This window comes from Tamandua tetradactyla, chromosome 7 (genome assembly GCF_023851605.1).
Source record: "Tamandua tetradactyla isolate mTamTet1 chromosome 7, mTamTet1.pri, whole genome shotgun sequence".
Classification (NCBI taxonomy): domain Eukaryota; kingdom Metazoa; phylum Chordata; class Mammalia; order Pilosa; family Myrmecophagidae; genus Tamandua; species Tamandua tetradactyla.
Window position 1 is genome coordinate 138126071 of NC_135333.1, and position 18066 is coordinate 138144136.

The 18066-nt window shown below is 37.3% G+C and overlaps 1 protein-coding gene across 12 annotated transcripts in view; it reads left to right on the forward strand.

Annotated features, from left to right (window-relative positions):
* Positions 1-5475, forward strand: part of FRS2 (fibroblast growth factor receptor substrate 2) — a 178072-nt gene extending 172597 nt beyond the window's left edge. For all 12 annotated transcript variants that reach the window (XM_077111389.1, XM_077111388.1, XM_077111398.1 and 9 more), the window contains one exon: positions 263-5475. In XM_077111389.1, the coding sequence (XP_076967504.1) occupies positions 263-1216 (954 nt within the window). In that variant the 3' untranslated portion in view covers positions 1217-5475. The remainder of the gene's footprint in view (positions 1-262) is intronic.
* Positions 5476-18066: the final 12591 nt, after the last annotated feature.

The following is an 18066-nucleotide window of genomic DNA, read 5'->3' on the forward strand; positions in this document are numbered from 1 at the left end:
GATTTTACAGAATATTGCTTGTTTCACCATGTATAAAGCTGCATGTTATTTTAAAGTGGTTATTCTTTTAAGTTAGGAAGACATATCTAAATTTCCTTCCTCCTACCTTTTTATTAATAAAAATTAGGCACAAAAGCTCTAGAAGTAGGAGTACATTTTGAGAGAAAGTTAATTAATAAAATTAATTGATGTGGTCAGGCATTTTTGTTTTTGTTTTTGTTTTTAAAGCCAGTTACTGATTCACTTTCCTGTTTTCTTTTAGGTACATACCTATGTCAACACTACTGGTGTGCAAGAAGAACGGAAAAATCGAACAAGTGTGCATGTCCCAGTGGAGGCAAGGGTTTCTAATGCTGAAAGCAATACACCAAAAGAAGAACCAAGTAGTATTGAGGAAAGGGACCCTCAGATTCTTCTTGAGCCAGAAGGAGTCAAATTTGTTTTAGGACCAACCCCTGTTCAAAAACAGTTAATGGAAAAAGAGAAACTGGAGCAACTTGGAAGAGATCAAGTTAGTGGAAGTTATTCTGCAAATAACACAGAATGGGACACTGGATATGACAGTGATGAACGAAGAGATGTACCCTCTGTTAACAAACTGGTATATGAAAATATAAATGGGCTATCTATCCCTAGTGCCTCAGGGGTCAGGAGAGGTCGTCTGACATCCACAAGTACCTCAGATACCCAGAATATCAACAACTCAGCTCAGAGGAGAACTGCGTTATTAAACTATGAAAATTTACCATCTTTGCCTCCTGTTTGGGAAGCCCGCAAGCTAAGTAGGGATGAAGATGACAATTTAGGACCAAAGACCCCATCTCTAAATGGCTACCATAATAACCTAGATCCAATGCATAACTATGTAAATACAGAGAATGTAACAGTGCCAGCAAGTGCTCACAAAATAGAATATTCAAGACGTCGGGACTGTACACCAACAGTCTTTAACTTTGATATCAGACGCCCAAGTTTAGAACACAGGCAGCTCAATTACATACAGGTTGACTTGGAAGGTGGCAGTGACTCCGACAACCCTCAGACTCCAAAAACGCCTACTACTCCCCTTCCACAAACTCCTACTAGGCGCACAGAGCTGTATGCTGTGATAGACATTGAAAGAACTGCTGCTATGTCAAATTTGCAGAAAGCACTGCCACGAGATGATGGTACATCTAGGAAAACTAGACATAATAGTACTGATCTGCCCATGTGAGCCTGGAAAGCATTACATTGTTTGCACCTTTGTGAATTTTTTTAAAATGAAGATGCAAGTGCTTCATTTTCATTTCTAAACACTAACTCCTTTTATAGACTAACTTTTTTCTGATTATTTCATGTGCTTCTTTAACTAAAGGGAATTAATGTAGAGCAGGTACTCATTAAAGAACACTAATTTCATTAAATATTGCTCATTGTACAGCAGCATTCCCATTTTCACAGTGCCTATTTAAAATGAGAGTTGAAGTGAGTGACATGCTGGTTGGTTATCAATATTCTGGACTTATGCATATCATTCTAAGTTGTGGTTGGTGTTTAGAACATTTTATAAAGCCTCTTGATAATGTGTGTTGCTAACAGGTAACTCTAGGCTCTGAAAGTAATATTTGTAGATTCACTATTCATGGTATGTGGCCTCCAGCATGCAACATGAGGAATCCTTTATTTCATAAATTAATGGCTTTTTCACTTGAGCCAAAACATATGTACAGGAAATATAAGTACCACACCTCCTTATATACCAGACAGCTCCTTTGCCTTCAGCGTTACTAGAAAGAGTACTGTGTTCATGAATATGGTTTGCTGTTGGTGTGTGTTGAAAAGGCAAGAAAGAGATAAGATTTTCTGTTTACTCATCTCATCATGTCATTTGAAGGGCATGTCCAGTATCTTATTCAGAATCTTAATAGGCTCAAGAATCAGTCTCAGGTCATACTTTACCCAAAAACTTTTGAAAATCTGAACCATGAGTTATTGAGAAATTTTTCCTGTATATTATTAACATTACCATAGTTTTCTGGAGGCATTTGTGCTATTAGATTCCCATTTATCTTCAGGTTTTTTCCTTTGGTGTTTGGGATGTCTTGTTTTGTTGGTTAATGTCTTTTTGGATTTTAAGTTGCTTAAAAGTTTGTATATAGTTTTAAGATGGGTGATATGTTCATTGTTTGGTTTGCGTTTTTGTCAAAGTATGGTTTTGAAGGTTCATTTGGAACTTACTGTTATTCTATAACAGGGTTGCCCTTGTCCAGTATTTATTTATATGCTGTTTACTTTTCAAGTTGATAAAAAAACATTCTCTCAATTTTAAATTTCACTTGTGTCCATAGGTGATCTTTTAGCAGCTGGGAAAAAAAAGAAGGATATTTTTAACGTACAGAGTTCCTAAAGGTACTATGTTTTCTCTGTGGGCACTCTACCCAGCACTTTAGCAGTGATTCACTCAGTTATATGGCTGCAGTTGTACTCTGCCCACTGTAGTGTTCCTCAGCTCTGCTGTCCTTTCATTCATAGCTGGATCTTTGATTATCCCTTGACTTCAACAGAATGTGCATATTGTTACAAACATAGGTACAATGTAAGTCTTGTAGCAATGAAATTGTATCATAATTTAAGGTTTAAAATGAACTGAAGTTTTTATGAAATGATGAGAGTCCTCATGTCAAATTCTAGGAACATCAAGAATGCCCTAGTTTTCCAAACACTAGAGAATACAAGAGAAGGTAGAGTGGAGAGAAAAATCACCTTACAAAATATTTTGTTTCTTCTAAATATGAGGAACTTTTAGATTATGTTCTGGATATACCAGATATAACTTAATTTAGCAAGAAAAAGTTTCAGTCAAATAGCAGCCAACCTATAAAATAAATAACCTAATGATAGGACATTGAATGGATTAACAGAACAATAGAGTTGGGACCATTATAAAGAAAATAAATTATTAAAGGTGTCTGTTGTTTTTAGTGCCATTGGTTTATGTGCATAGCAGAATTCTCTTTTTTTTCTCTCTCTCTTTTTTTTCCCTGTGAACTTGGTGCTTACTAAAGTGTTTGCTGTTCTCCAAAAAGGAGAACAATGGTATACATGTGCAGTTTCCCTATTACAGTTTGCAATTTTAATATATTTTTTCCAGTTATACTTTCTTCTGAGTAGATTGCTAATTGTGCCAAATTTATGTGATGGCTTTTGTGATGTGGAATAAGAATTATGATGGAAAGAGTGCACGTGTTTTTTTCTGAGAACAAGCAGTCAACACAGGACACTAACCTCTAAATGAAAGGGCTGACTTATTTATTCATTACGGGGGTTGGATACTTTCTTTTCTTTACCTCCTTATCATTTTTCCTCCAATTTCAAGTTAGTTTTTATATTTTTAGATAGCTCCAATATAATCATTACAGTTTATGCTTTATAAATATTATGTGCTTTAAAAAATGAAAATGGGACCAATTTGTCTGCTAAGAATTTGATTTTAGGTACTGTATGAATTTTTTAGGAAGATGTATACAACTGGTGTTAATATTTAGATGCCTTCTAGAAATCACCTGTGTTCCTATTTAATAAAATAATTTAGAACACTGCTTGTCCTTTGTGGTAGTCTAGTACTGGACATTAAGCTCCGTCTGAAAGAATGTATCTGTTACTAGGTGCATTTTAGAGTGAGATATTTTATTGGCATATAACTGTGGCCATATGTCTCAGATTTCCTGAGATAGACCTAGTTTTATATATTCTATTCTTTTGACAAACCGTGTGATCCCACCTTTTGGTTTTGGAAATATAATCATTGTTCATGCAGTTTCCCTTAAAGAGAGTCCTGTTTTATCCATGTAGATCATAACAGCCTTCATCCTAGACCAAGGTTGGAAGCTGATACAGGTAGTATGTGTGTTTTTTCTCAGTGTATTTTATTTCCCAGTTTCATCTTCCTTTAAAAATAAAAATATAGTGCCTTCCCTCCCTCCAGGAAGAGTGGCAAATAGTTCCTTTTATTTACTGCTGCTGTGAAGTGATGAGATATGCACTTTAATCTTGAAGATTCAACAAGAAAAAGAAAAAAAAAAGCTTTTCACTTCCCAGTATATCCAGAATAGATCACCACATTTGGGACTTATGGAAATTTGCCAAGCAATCTTTGTTTTTATAGATATTAATGTTATAAGAGTAAGTCAAGCTAATGTTTGTGTACACACACACATACACCCAAATAGACCATCTGTGGCACGGCATATAAAGATGTACCTCAGTAATGTTCTATTAAAAATGGGACAGGGGCCTTATGTTTTCATAATTTCCCAACGTTGTGCCACCATATTTTTGCCTCAAGGTAAAGGTTTTGACAAGCTGAAATATACTTCCCGCTTCCCCCTGTGCTATCCATCCTGACCCATATTGTCCTAGTGTTTTGTGCAATGTGCAATGTGTGTGTATATGTGTGTATGTATGTAAGTGTGGATATGTGTGTGTGTGTGTGTGTGTGTGTGTGTGTGTGTGTGTGTGTGTATACACATACATATCCTTGGGCTAGACATACCATCCAAGATATTATGCAGAAGTAATTGACGTATTGACATCTCATTCATATTTCTGATATGTGAGGTATATGGTACTCATTAGCTTTTCCTTGGTGTTTGCCAAATTTGAATAAAGGCATTGGTACAAAATTAGAGAATGTTTAGAAAAAAATTTTGGCTTGAAAATTAACAAGTATTTTATGACATAACACAATATACTCTACCCAAACCAGCACCCTATCTATCTTTCCTATTCTTTACATCCCTATTACTCATCCCTACTTCCTCATTGTTTGGGGGTATAACACAATTCTTTTGTAGTATCATTAGAATTGCAATTCTATGAAATTGGACAACTATAGCATGGAAATGGACTGGTATTAATAGTACAGTAGTCACCAGTGTGCCACATTTGCATTAGTAAATGCAAAATACACATTTTATAAAGGACAAATTTTGTGTTATATTTTATTTTCATTACATTGTATAGTATTGTAAGATTATTGTATGTCCTAATTTGCATTATAAATGTTAAGGTTTTTTCCTACGTAAAGGCATAATATAGCAACTTTGTATGGAGGTAGCTTATTAGATTTTTAATTTTTTCTTTTATAAAAAAATTGTCTAACAGTGGGACTACCATTGCCAAATTGTATATGAGATATGAATTTTACCCCCTATGGTTAATTTCTTTTATGAACATTCCATATTTTCTAATAAAAGACATAAGTGATTCTGTACTATGCATAAATTGTATTTTTAATGCTGTTTCTTATCAGCATTTTAAATTTTGGTTTGCATTTTTAATATTGGCAAAACTCACCACTGTTAATTAGAATCTTGTTGTATGTGTAACAACATCGTTTACCCTTTACCCTCCCCACTCTTTGTTTTCTGTTTCTCCGTCAGTGCCAACTTCGTACATTTGTAGCATGGCAATAAAATAAAACTTTTACACTGAGGCCAAGTGTGGCTTTTTGGAGGGGATGGGAGGATTGCCCTCTAGCTTTTTGCATATATCTCTTTTTGCCATATAAAATTTGTCTTCAGGCATGAGCAGTTATGTCATATGTAATGTAAACATGCTTTTAAGGACAAGTGTAACTATGCTTTTAAGCTTAATTTTTGTCATGCAAGGACTAATTTTTTATCTTTGGAAAAATGAGTTTTTGAAGTACAATCAAGGAGTACTTAAGGAATAAGCTAATAATTGAATTTAGTTAATAAGGGCTAAGCAATACATTTTTAAAATTCTAACTTGTAGAATGTTAGTATTCCTTACCACCGTAAAAATTATAAAATGTAAAATGCAGTTTAATGTTAGATGGTTTAGAATCTTACAATGCCTTAGTGTTGTCATTCTGGCATCAAGTTCCATGATGAAATACTCAAGTTGATACTGGAAGCTAAGCTGACTATACACTAACCTTAAGCATTCATTGAAAACTGTTTTGTTAAATAAAATCTAATCAGAATTGTTATGCTTACTTTCCCCTTATTGCTGAAAATAGATTGCAATAAAACCTCAATAAAAATTTGGTTGTATACCTGTTTAAACTTTTACCATATTTATATTTCTCACACTTATTGAAACTTTATGATAGAGGTTTTATTTCTTAATTTCATACCTACCACCGCCTCAATTTTCAAAGTGAACCTAAAATGAGTTAGGGTTATATCTTTTATCAAAGTGAAATGAAATTTTGTTCCACAGCCTCTTAAACTTTTATCAGCCTGGTCATTCAAATTAGTAGTTCTCAGCTTTCGAATTCTCAACTTTTTTTTAGCAACTGAGTGACACTGGAAGCCTAGTTGGATATAGGTCTAGATGGAGATAATTTAAACAATGAAAGGGAAAGCCAAGTCCACATATGATTGCTTACTTTTTACAGACATTATGGAACACGTACATCAGCTAAGATATGGTAGCAGAGACTGCATCTTGAAAAACTTGTTGGACATTTGATCTCAGAAATAAAAATCTTTGGATTATTTTTTGTATTTGTTCTTAGAGCTCCTTTGAGGACAGTAGTTATTGACATGTTCTTTTTATTTAATGAATGAGCTTGAACTTGAACCAGGCCCTATGCTATAATAAAGATATCAGCCCTTGTCCTCAAAATAATTTATAGTCTGCCACAGCCCTTCTAAGTGGGGATACTCTCCCTTCCCCTCACTCCCCCAGAGAATTGAGCCCTAAACATGCGTTGTATTTAATGAATTAATTTATCTCTGTTGCATCTAAAATGGTATCAGCTATATCTTAGGAGTTTTGAGAAAACAGTCACTAGAATTCTTAATATAAATGATGTGATAAAGGTACACACAAAGGAAGGCCATTTAACTCAGCCTGGAAGTGGGCATTTTCAAGGAAAGCTTCTTTGGAGAGGTAATCCCTGAGGTGTTTTGAAGGAAGCCTTAGAACAGAAAGGCAGAGAGAGGATGTCTTAGGGAGAAGGAACAGCATGTGCAAAGGCAGAGTAGTATAGAAAGGTTCATTGTCTCAGTTCTGGAGACTAGAAATCTGAATCAAAGTGTCTGTAGGGCCTCTCATGGCCTCGTGGTTTGCCAAAAATCCTTGGTCTTCAATCCTAACTCCAGTCATGGAGTGTCCACTCCATCATAAGGCTGTCCTCTATCTGTAACTGAATTTCTCTTCTCATAAAAAGTAGGGTTAGGGATTCTCCCTACTCCAGTATGACCTCATTTCGAGTTGCCTGTTTCCATCTGTAGCGATTCCAAATACAGATCACATTCTGAGGTATTGGGGATTAAGACTTCAATATGTCTTTGCGGGGAGGACACAATTCAACCCACAACAGACCTTATAAGACAGCTTTTCAGCTGTCACTTGATTATGACATGTCTCACAACTGTACAAAACAAAACTCCATTCAAACTAGCCAAGCCCAAAGTACAGAAATAAAAAATTATATATTTTTCTACCATACTTCCCTCCTATCTCTAGTTATTATGCTTCCTTTCCTGTGGATAGCCATAATAAAAGCCATTGTTTATATAATGTTTACTATGGGCTGTACTCTGTTTATGTATTAACTCTTGTCAACTTATGACAACCATATGAGGTAGGTAGATACTTTTGTCACTCCCCTTTTACTGAAAAAAAAAAATGAAACAATGGTTAAGTAACTTGCTCCTGGTACCACACTATAAGTGATGGAGCTTCAGAATCCTTTAAGAAGGATTCTGAACCCAAGCAATCTGCCTGCCAGGGCCCATGTTTTTAAATATAGTCATTTCTTGTTCTACTCGACCTAAATTCTACCTCTTGAGCCTTTTGGTGATTCTTTTGCAGGATGTAACTTAATATCTAATGAACTTGATTTCCCTAGTCAATCCCAGAAATGCTTTTTTTTTTAGCTATTTCCTGATTCAGAAAAATTGGTGGTGTGTAAGGTCCTAGACAGAGCAGTGCTATTCCAAGTGGGATCTGTAGACTGGTTCCTGCAGCTAGATAAAAATCAAAACCGAATGTTTATAAAAACATGAAACAATTTGACACTGCTGCTACATCCAAGCCTGTGAATTCGTATTTTGTGAAAATATTGGTCTGAGATAGATTGGTATTTTTAAAAAGCAGTTCTTCACCACAGATGTTTGAGAGGCACTGACCTAGAGTTCCAGGAAGACTAGGGCTCACTTGACATCTAAGTGTGAAGCTGAGGAGCCATCTGGGAAGTATGTACAGATTTATAGAATGTGTGGTCATTCAAGGACAGAGTCCTAGGGAATACCTGTTGTGGTTTGGAGCTATAGGTGCCCAAGAAAACATGTTCCTAAGCGTAAACCATTCCTTAATCCATTCATTCCTCAATGAATCCATTGTAAGTACAACCTTTTGATGAAGTTACTTCAATTAAGGTGTAGCCCACCTCGATCAGGAAGGGACTTAATCCAAATTAAGGACTAATTTGGACTAAATCCAAATTAAGACTCCAAATTCTGGAGTCCTTTATAAGCGGAATGAAATTCAGACAGAGAAAACCACAGAGGGAGCAGTCAAAAGCTGAACATCAACAGAACCAGAAGAGAAGGGAGAGACCAGGAGATGCCAGCATGTGCCTTGCCGTGTGACAAGCTAAAGATTAGGGATCACAGGTATCCAGCCCTGGAATGCTACAGTCTTGATGCCTTCATTTGGATATTTTTTCCAGCCTCAAATTGTGAGCTAATAAATTTCCATTGTTTAGGCCAGCCCATTGCTTGCTGTTTGCTGAAGCAACCAAGGAAACTAAATCCTATGATTAAAGAGCTTGAAGGAGTAGCTGCCACAGTACTCTGCAAACAGTAAATACCTGATAAAGAGTTGTTAATAGAACCCTTGGGGGAAAAATGCACAACGGAAATTTTTGACTCCTTCCTTTCCCCAAATTGAGCATTTGGTATGCTTCTCTGCTGCAGCAAGACCCAATGCCTCTTTTGTATAGCAAATATTCTGTAAACGACCATTAACTCTTGAAGTGAAATTCATTGATGATACAACCTACCTACATATGTAACTTCAAAAGATAATACAAATGTCCTGTAATATAAAAAGAATAAGTCAAAAGTATTTTATAATAAAAGCATAGGTTATTGTGTGGAAGGATTTACTTATTAAAATACATTGGAATTCTGAAGCATACTATGAGGTGAATGAACCTTGAGGACAATATGTTGAGTGAAATAAGCCAGAAATGAAAAGACAAATATTATAATGCCTCACTGATATGAACTAACTATATTGTGCAAACTCTGAGAATTGAATTCGAGAACACAGGTTATCAGGTGAAGGCCTATTGTAAGGGTTCCTAGATTGTAAGCTCTTACAGCAGTCATATCTATTCCGGAATTGTAATGGTTATTTCTAAATTCTGAGATGCTGAGCTCTTTGTATATAACCTTGTCATTCCCTGTAACTTCAGGTATTTGTGTGACACCTGAGACGCAGAGCTAGAGGCTGCAGCTATGAAAGACAGGATTAACCCATAAAGCAATTGATTGATGAAAAAGTGATCAGACTTCAATTAGAGATATGAATGAAACTAATTTGGGTAGTACTATAGTAAATCAGACTAAAGGCTAAAGGATGATCTTAACTGTATTCTAAAACTTCAACTTCTGTATGAGACCAAAGGAAGAGAAGTTTATTTATAAATTATAAATTTATATTTTCTGTAGCACACTATTTAATTTAATGTGTATGCTCAGTTTATTCGAACACCATAATTGCATGGAACCTTGAATAGGGAGTGAGACCTTGTTGGTTTGTAAGGTTGGTTTGATACCCTGATATATCCCAGAGTAATCTGGGCGGAAGTTTAAAAAGTAATTAAAGGGTGGGCCATGGTGGCTCAGCAGGCAAGAGTTACCACCTGCCATGCCGGAGACCCAGTTTGGATTCCTGGTGCCTGCCCATGCCAAAAATAAAAAAAAAAGTAACTGCAAAATTCTCTTGAGGAACTGGGGAAAAGGGTGGAAATATTGAACTTTCCCACTTGGGGAAGACCTAATATTCTCACAAGCACTGGGGACTGTCAATTTCATAGGCCAGGCTCTTGAATTTGGGGCTTGCCTTTATGAAATTTAGTCCTTCAGAAGAGAAGCCAAGCCTACTTATTATTATGCCTAAAGGTCACCCCTCAAGAACTTCTTTTGTTGCTCAGATGTGGCCCCTTTCTCTAAACTAACTCACTGCCCTCCCCACCAATGTGGGACATGACCCCCAGGTATGAGCCTGGCCCTGGCAATGTAGGAGTGTAAAAACCTGGATCAAAAGGGGGAAGAAAAATGAAACACAATAAGATTTCAGTGACTGAGAGATTTCAAATAGAGTCGAGAGATTATTCTAATGTAGTATATAGATATCCCTTTACAGTTTTTGATGTATTGGAGTAGCTAGAGTAGCTAGAGGGAAATACCTGAAACTGTTGAACTGTAATCCAATAGCCTTGATTCTTGAAGATTACTGAATAACCATAGAGTTTTTTTGTTTTTTTTTTTTTTTTAACATGGGCAGGCACCAGGAAATGAACCCGGGTCCTCAGGCATGGCAGGCAAGCACTCTTACCTGCTGAGCCACCATGGCCCGCCCACCATAGAGTTTTTAACATGTGTTTGTGTGATCGTGAAAACCCTGTGACGGACACTTCCTTTATCCAATGTATGGACAGAAGAGTAAGAAAAAAAAAAGACAAAAAATAAATTAACAATAGGAGGGATGGGAAGGATGGGATGTTTGGGTGTTCTATTTTTCACTTTTATTCTTATTTTAATTCTTATTTGTATTATTTTTTTGAGTAATAAAAATTCAAAAATCGAATGTGAACCACTGATAGTGCACTTTGAATGATATATGTTGTGCCAGTTTGAAGTGTTATGTACCCCAGAAAAGCCACGTCCTTTAATCCTCATTAAAAATTGATGGGTGGAAACCCTTTTGATTAGATTATCTCAACAGAGATGTGACATTCCCAGCTGTGGATGCGCTCTTTTAATGAGATTATCTCCATGAAGAAGTGGTGCTCCTAATTGTGGGTGTGGCCTTTTGGTTAGATGGAGATATGACTCCACTCATTCAGGGTGGTCCTTGATTAATTTACTGCACTCCTTTAAAATAGGAAACATTTGAAGAAAGCACAGAGCAGAAAACAGATGCTTGGAGAGCAGTTGCTTCAGAGCTGCAGAGTCAACACTATATCCAATCATTTGGAGATGCAGGACCCAGCACATGTCACCATGTGCCTGCCCATGATATGGCACTCAAGCCAGAACTGAGAGTTTTGTCCTGGGGGAACTAAGTGAAGGCCTATCGATGCCAAGTGAGGAAGCCCCACAGGAAACAGAGGCTGAGAGCCATGAAGCCCAGGAGCAAGGGACCAGCAGATGCCCACCATGTGCCTTCCCAGATGTTCTAGACTGCATCGGCCTTTCTTGAGTAACACTGGTGCCTTGGTTTGGACATTTTCTTGACACTAGAACTGTAAACTTATAACTTATTAAATTCCCTAAATGTTTCATTTCTGGTATATTGCTTTCCAGTAGCATTCGCAAACTAATACATATGGTATGAGAAAACATCTCAATTAAAAAGTGAAAATATAAATAAATTAGGGGGTGCACGGGTGGTTCAGTGCTAGAATGCTGGCCTTTCATGAAGGAACCCCAAGTTCGTTTCCTGGACCAGGTACCCCCCCCAAAAAAAATTTTTTTAAATACATTGGAAACAATGAAGCAGCTAGATTCTTGCACTTCTACATGGAATCAGCATGAACGCAACTATCCCAAATGCAAATACCACAAGCAGCTTTACCTTCAGTAATGTAAGTTTCCCCAAGTGGTTGAATAACTCTCTGTAAAGTTCTCTCAACAATAAAATCATTAATTTTTACGGTAGTTGCATGCCTGGAATATTTGTATGATATGTATATTAAAACAAAAACAAAATTCTCTCTATATAAAACAGACTTAGGTTCTAGATTCATTACATTAGAAGCAGGTTTTTAACCTATTGAATGAAACCCATGTGGAACTCCCAGAGGTCACACAGGATGCTAGACATCTATCTTGTTCCCAGCCAAGAAGTTCCATTCATGTCCTTCAAATATTTTGATGACCTAAAAGGGCTCCATATGTTTTTAAAAACTCCCTCCCTCCCCAACAAGGGTCAGTACCATCCCCTTTGAAAGCCACTGGAGCCAGAGGTGACCTGAAAAGAAACAAAATCAACAAAAAAGCAACCACATTAACTAAAGCAATTTATTACTTGAATACTAACTAGTAAGTTCTTTTCATATAAACTTTGAGTTTTGTGCTGTGCAGTGTTCTTTAACAGTTATGAAGTATTTTCATGGGCATTTTATTAGCTTACTTTAAAGATGATCTTGACCTTGATTTCTAAGACTATTGTGCTCTATTTTCACTGGCAAACCACCAAATATCAGAATTGTGTATAATATCCAGATATTACCAAGTTTTCCAATCTCATTACTACCTGAACAGTGGGAGTCTAGATGGACCCTAACCCATGTGACTGTAAACATGTGGTCCTTCATTTGGCTTCTCCTCCAGGTATTTCTGAGTGTTCTTGAGAAATGCTTACAAGTCCCACAACTCTGCATTGGTTGTTGTTTGTTGCTTGTTGCTTCAGTTAGCCATTTCTTTCTAGATAATGACTCCACCTTTGTCCCCAAATCACCTCTAGCTATCTACGACTAGCATGCTACAGTGCTTTCCTAGGTTCTACATCTAGCCAAGTACACTCAAGTCCAAGCTACAATGTTTAACAAAATTTATTAGAAGCTTGGGGATATAATAATAATAATAGCTAATAATAATAGTTATAGAGGGATAATGTAATTGGAAGCAGGCCAACTAACAAAAGCCAACTTACTAACAACCAATTCATACCAAGTGGAAGAGAGAGAAGGAGACTGAGGGTCACTAACAGGAGAGGGTCACAAAGACTGAGAGGCAGGGAGAAGGGATGGCTAAGGGGTCAAAAAAGAAAGCAGAAATTGGGTGGAGAGAAGGGGAGATGAGCAGAGAAAGTCTAAATATTGCAGAAACATGGATTCTCAGTGCATCATAGGCCCTGTAACTCGTTTGATACACATTTCAGTAAAATCTGTAAATACCTTAATGATATATAATTTTGTAAGCCAATAAATTCAGTAAATTGATCACTCTTCAAGATCACTTTCAGCCAACTGACTTAAAGAACCGTTGGAACTCTCCTAAGATTATAAAACTAGTAACTGGAAGAGATGAAATTCAGTCACATGCAGCCTGGTTCCAGAAGCTGGACATTTAACCTTTGGGTGGAGAGGTGGCATGAAAAAAGGTGCAACTGAGAAATTAAGATTTAAGGGGTGATTATGGTTGCTGAATCATTATATAGATATTCCTTTTTGCTTTCTAATATATTGGAGCAGACAGAGGGAAATACCTGAAATTTTTGAACTGTAATCCAAGCTTTGATATCTAATAATGATTGCATAGCCTTTATCTTGTGCCTTTGTGATTGGAACAACCTTGTGACTGACCCTCACTTATGCACATTTTATCCGGTTTTTTGACTTTGGAGTCTTATGATCACTGAAGGCAGCCCATAATGATTTTGTTGTTGCTGCTGCAGTTTTAACTTTTAAAATTGTATAATATAACGTACATACAAAGTAAAGAAAGAAAAAAGCAATAGTTTTCAAAGCACTCTTCAACAAGTAATTACAGGACAGATCCCAGAGTTTGTCATGGGCTACCATACCATTATCTCAGATTTTTCCTTCTAGCTGCTCCAGAACATAGGAGGCTAGAAGGAATAAGTATTTTCTTATTATCACAATTGACTTTTTTCCCCTTTTCTTGAAAAATAACATACACACAAAAAAGCAATACATTTCAAAGCACAGCATAACATTTAGTTGTAGAACAGATTTCGGAGTTTGGTATGGGTTGCAATTCCACAATTTTAGGTTTTTACTTCTAGCTGCTCTAAGATACTAGAGTCTAGAAGAAATATCAATTTAATAATTCACCAATCATATTTGTTTGTTAAACCCTACTTTCTCTATATAACTCCACCACCACCTTTGATCTTTCACTTTTTTTTTTAGCATGGGCAGGCACCAGGGATAGAACCCGGGTCTCCGGCATGGCAGGTAAGAATTCTGCCACTGAGCCACCATCACACTACCCACCACTTTTGATCTTTCTGTCCTACTCTTTAGGGTTATTTGGGCTATGGCCATTCTAACTTTTTCATGTTGGAAAGGGCCATCAGTAATATGGGGTAGGTAAATGGAACTAGCTGAAGTTCTGGAGAGGCTGGACCCTCTGGGTTTCAGACTTATCTGATCCAGGGATCCAGCTTGAGGTTGTAGATTTCTGGAAAGTTACCCTAATGCATGGAGCCTTTGTAGAATCTTATATATTGCCCTAGGTATTCGTTAGGATTGGCTGGAATGGTTTTAGCTGGGGTTTGGCAAGTTTTGATAGGTAGCAATATCTAACTGAAGCTTATGTAAGAGTAACCTCCAGAGGAGCATCTCAACTCTATTTGAACTCTCTCAGCCACTGAGACTTTATTAGTTACACTTCTTTGCCCCCTTTTTTCCAGGATGGCATTATTGATCCCACGGTGCCAGGGCTGGACTCATCCCTGGGAGTCATCTCCCACACTGCCAGGGAGACTTTCACCCCTGGATGTCATGTCTCATGTAGGGGGGAGGGCAATGATTTAACTTACTGAGTTGGGCTTAGAGAGAGTGAGGCCACATCTGAGCAACAAAAGAGGTCCTCAGAAGCAACTCTTAGGCATACCTATACATGAGCTAAGCTTCTCTGCTACCTACATAAGCTTCACAAGAGTAAGCCTCATGTTCAAGGGCTTAGCCTACTGATTTGGGTGTTCCTAATGTTTGACACAGTATCAGGGGATTCCTTGATGGTAAAATTTAATAGTTCCATATTTTCTCTCCCATCCCTCAAGGGACTTTGCCAATATTTTTTGATTATCTGCTTAGTATAATATATTCTAGTATGTATCCAGGCATTACACTAAGCTATACAGGATTAAAGACCCTCATTCTTATTCTGGGATCCCTGTGTTTCAACTGTTCAAATAAGCTATCCAGGTAGGTTGAGTTAGATTATGTGTTAAGAAAATTTAGGTTCTGAACAAAACAAATCTTTCTCCCTTTGGCCTCAAAGAGTAGGTGAGGTTCTAAATTATAGTCAATGTCTTCCTTACCCCTGTGTTCTGAATTACCTGAATCCCGATCTGAACAGCTTCATTCTTATCTTTAAATACCAGGTTATACATATATAAAATAGCCTCTCAAAATCTAGAAATAATAATTACCACTCCAGACTAAATGTGTCTGCTATAAGAGCTTACAACCTAGGTCCCTGTTTTCTTTCAAGCATTTTCTAAAGGAGGCCATACAATAATTGCTCTTTCATTTCTGGCTTATTTTGCCTCACCAAACGTCCCACAGGTTTATTCACATCGTTGCATGCCTCACAACTTTGTTCCTTTTTGTAGCAGCACAATATTCGATCACATGTATACACCATTGTTCATCAATCTACTTCTCAGTCAGTGCATCCTTCAGCCACCTGCATTCACTAGGCATCATGTATAAGTTCACAGTCCATCAACACTCTCAATTTTAGATATTTCATTGTTCCCAAGAGAAAGAGAACCAATAAACATACCCTCACCAAATAGGAAATCTAAACCGCCCCTTAACTCTTGTGCCTCCCCCCCATTATTTACCCCTGCTGTTGCTGTACTACTGCTGATGTTTTCCTGTCAAATATAGCCCATAAGGTTTGTTTGTTTATTATTATTATTTTGGGGATGCATGGGCAAGGAATCGACTTAATGTTTAATAATGAAGGGCCTTAGGTCAACCCAGAACTAACCCATCCCAATTCCAAAATTATCTTGATAACTGAAGCTGGATCTAACCTAAATGGGTCCATCCATACAGTTTAACCTATAAGTCACTTGTACCTCAGTATAATACTAAAAATCATGCCCATCATCATATGGGGGCTGCCATTTTCTTATATACATTCCGTGACTAAGCATGTAATCAATCTGTGCAGGCTCAATAATTAGATTACCTTAATTACATCATCTAGAGCCATTATCCTAAAACCTTTCCACCTTTTATTACTATAAAATTATCATAATTACTTCAGTTCAGAGATCAAGTTTTGGGGTCACTAAGCCATCTGTTCTCCTGCTTCATGCCTAGCATTAAACTCTTTCTCTCCTTGAAACCTTGGTGTCTCAGGAATAGGTTATTTCAGCCATCTGGTAGAAAATTCACCACTTTTGTCCGGTATCAGAGGAAGGGTCAGAAGACCCAATGGAGAAAAACAAATGTCTGAGAGTCTCTTCACAGGTGTCACTGTTGGCTGCCTTTGGCCTCAGCTCCACAAGGTAGCAGTAGCTGACTCCCAAGTCCCCACTGGAAGACCCTAGCAAGGAGGGTCCATTGGTTTCGCCATCATCGTTAGCCTCAGGCTTACCCTTCAGTTGACATAATATTAAATATTTCCCAATGTGTAATTTTGCCCACAATAAAAGTAGCCTTTTACAATATTATGCAGGCATCTTAGCTGCTCATTATAGTGACTCTTCTCATTCCAGAATGCAATTTGAGATATGCCCAATGAAGTGCATTTCCTTTTGAAAGACCAATTTTAACACACACACACACAAAACCCCAGAAAATTCTAGGTAGATTTTAAAAATTTACTCAGTTAGAACACTCCTTTTCAAATTGGATGTTAGGAATAGTGTTACCCAGGATTGGCAATATCTTCTGTAAAGGATCCCATAATAAATACCTTAGGCTTGACAGGCCACAAAGTGTCTACAGGACTGTGGAATAACTCACTCTGTCAATGTATTGCAAAAGCAGTCACAGACAGTACAAAAACGAAGGGGTATGCCTGTGTTCCAATAAAATTTTATGGACACTGAAATTTGAACTTCATGTAATTTTCACATCACAAAATCATTAAAAAAATTTTTTTCACAACCATTTGAACATGTAAAAACCATTCTTAGCTTTTGGGCCATACAAAAACAGGAGGCAGGCTGGATTTGTCTCCCATAGTTTGCCAAACCCTGGTGTAAACCCTCCCCATTTAAAGTGTATTGAAAGGCAGAAAGGCAATTTAAAATAGAAAATACCTGTCAAATGTAAGCAATTGTCAAAAATCAGGAGCTTGCTAAGCAACTAGCCAACAGAAGAAAAGTGGATAATAGCGGATGATAGAAAACCAATGGGTTTTCTTTTTTTTTTTTAACTGGCTTTATAGTCTTAGAGGTCATTTTGGGAAATAAGAATACTGTTTGTTTTTAAAATCTGAAATATTTGGCATTGATTTTTTTATCTTTACCAAGACATTATGTAAGAGTATGTTAGTCATCTCCACTAGTGAGGAGAAAAAAAAACGAATAAAATGCAAAGCCTTCTGAAAATGCGCAAAGATAAAGGACTCCAGAGTTCCCCGGACTGCCCTTTGGCGCAGTCATCTTCCAATTAGAAGCAGCGTTTTAAAATTCAGTGAAAGGAAAGTATGTGTTCCTTCTTAATACCTAAGCCATATTTTAAATTACAACAGCAATAAACATATTTAAGAATACGATGTAAACAACCAAAAAAAGCTGGAAAAGTTCAAAGGCGTTGCTTCTAGGAAGAGTAATGATGCAGTAGGAGAATTATGTTTTCCATGATTAGTATATGGCACTTTGCACTGTGTATGTTTACTTTAAAACAAATCATTAAAAACGAAATGTAAGAAAAGAAAACTGAAGGGCGGGCAAGAACCCCGTTGCTATGATAAATCCTGCGGCGCAGCGTCTCTTTGTCCTCAAGACGCCCACAGCCAAATCCGCCCGGCTCCACCCAGAATGCCAGACTCCTCCCTTCCGGGCCTGAGGGTGGTGCTGTAGCAGAGGGAGGAGCGTGGGCCGAGGCCCCGCCCCCTGCCGTGTAAAGACCTGCGCTTAAGTCTCGCGAGCCTCCAC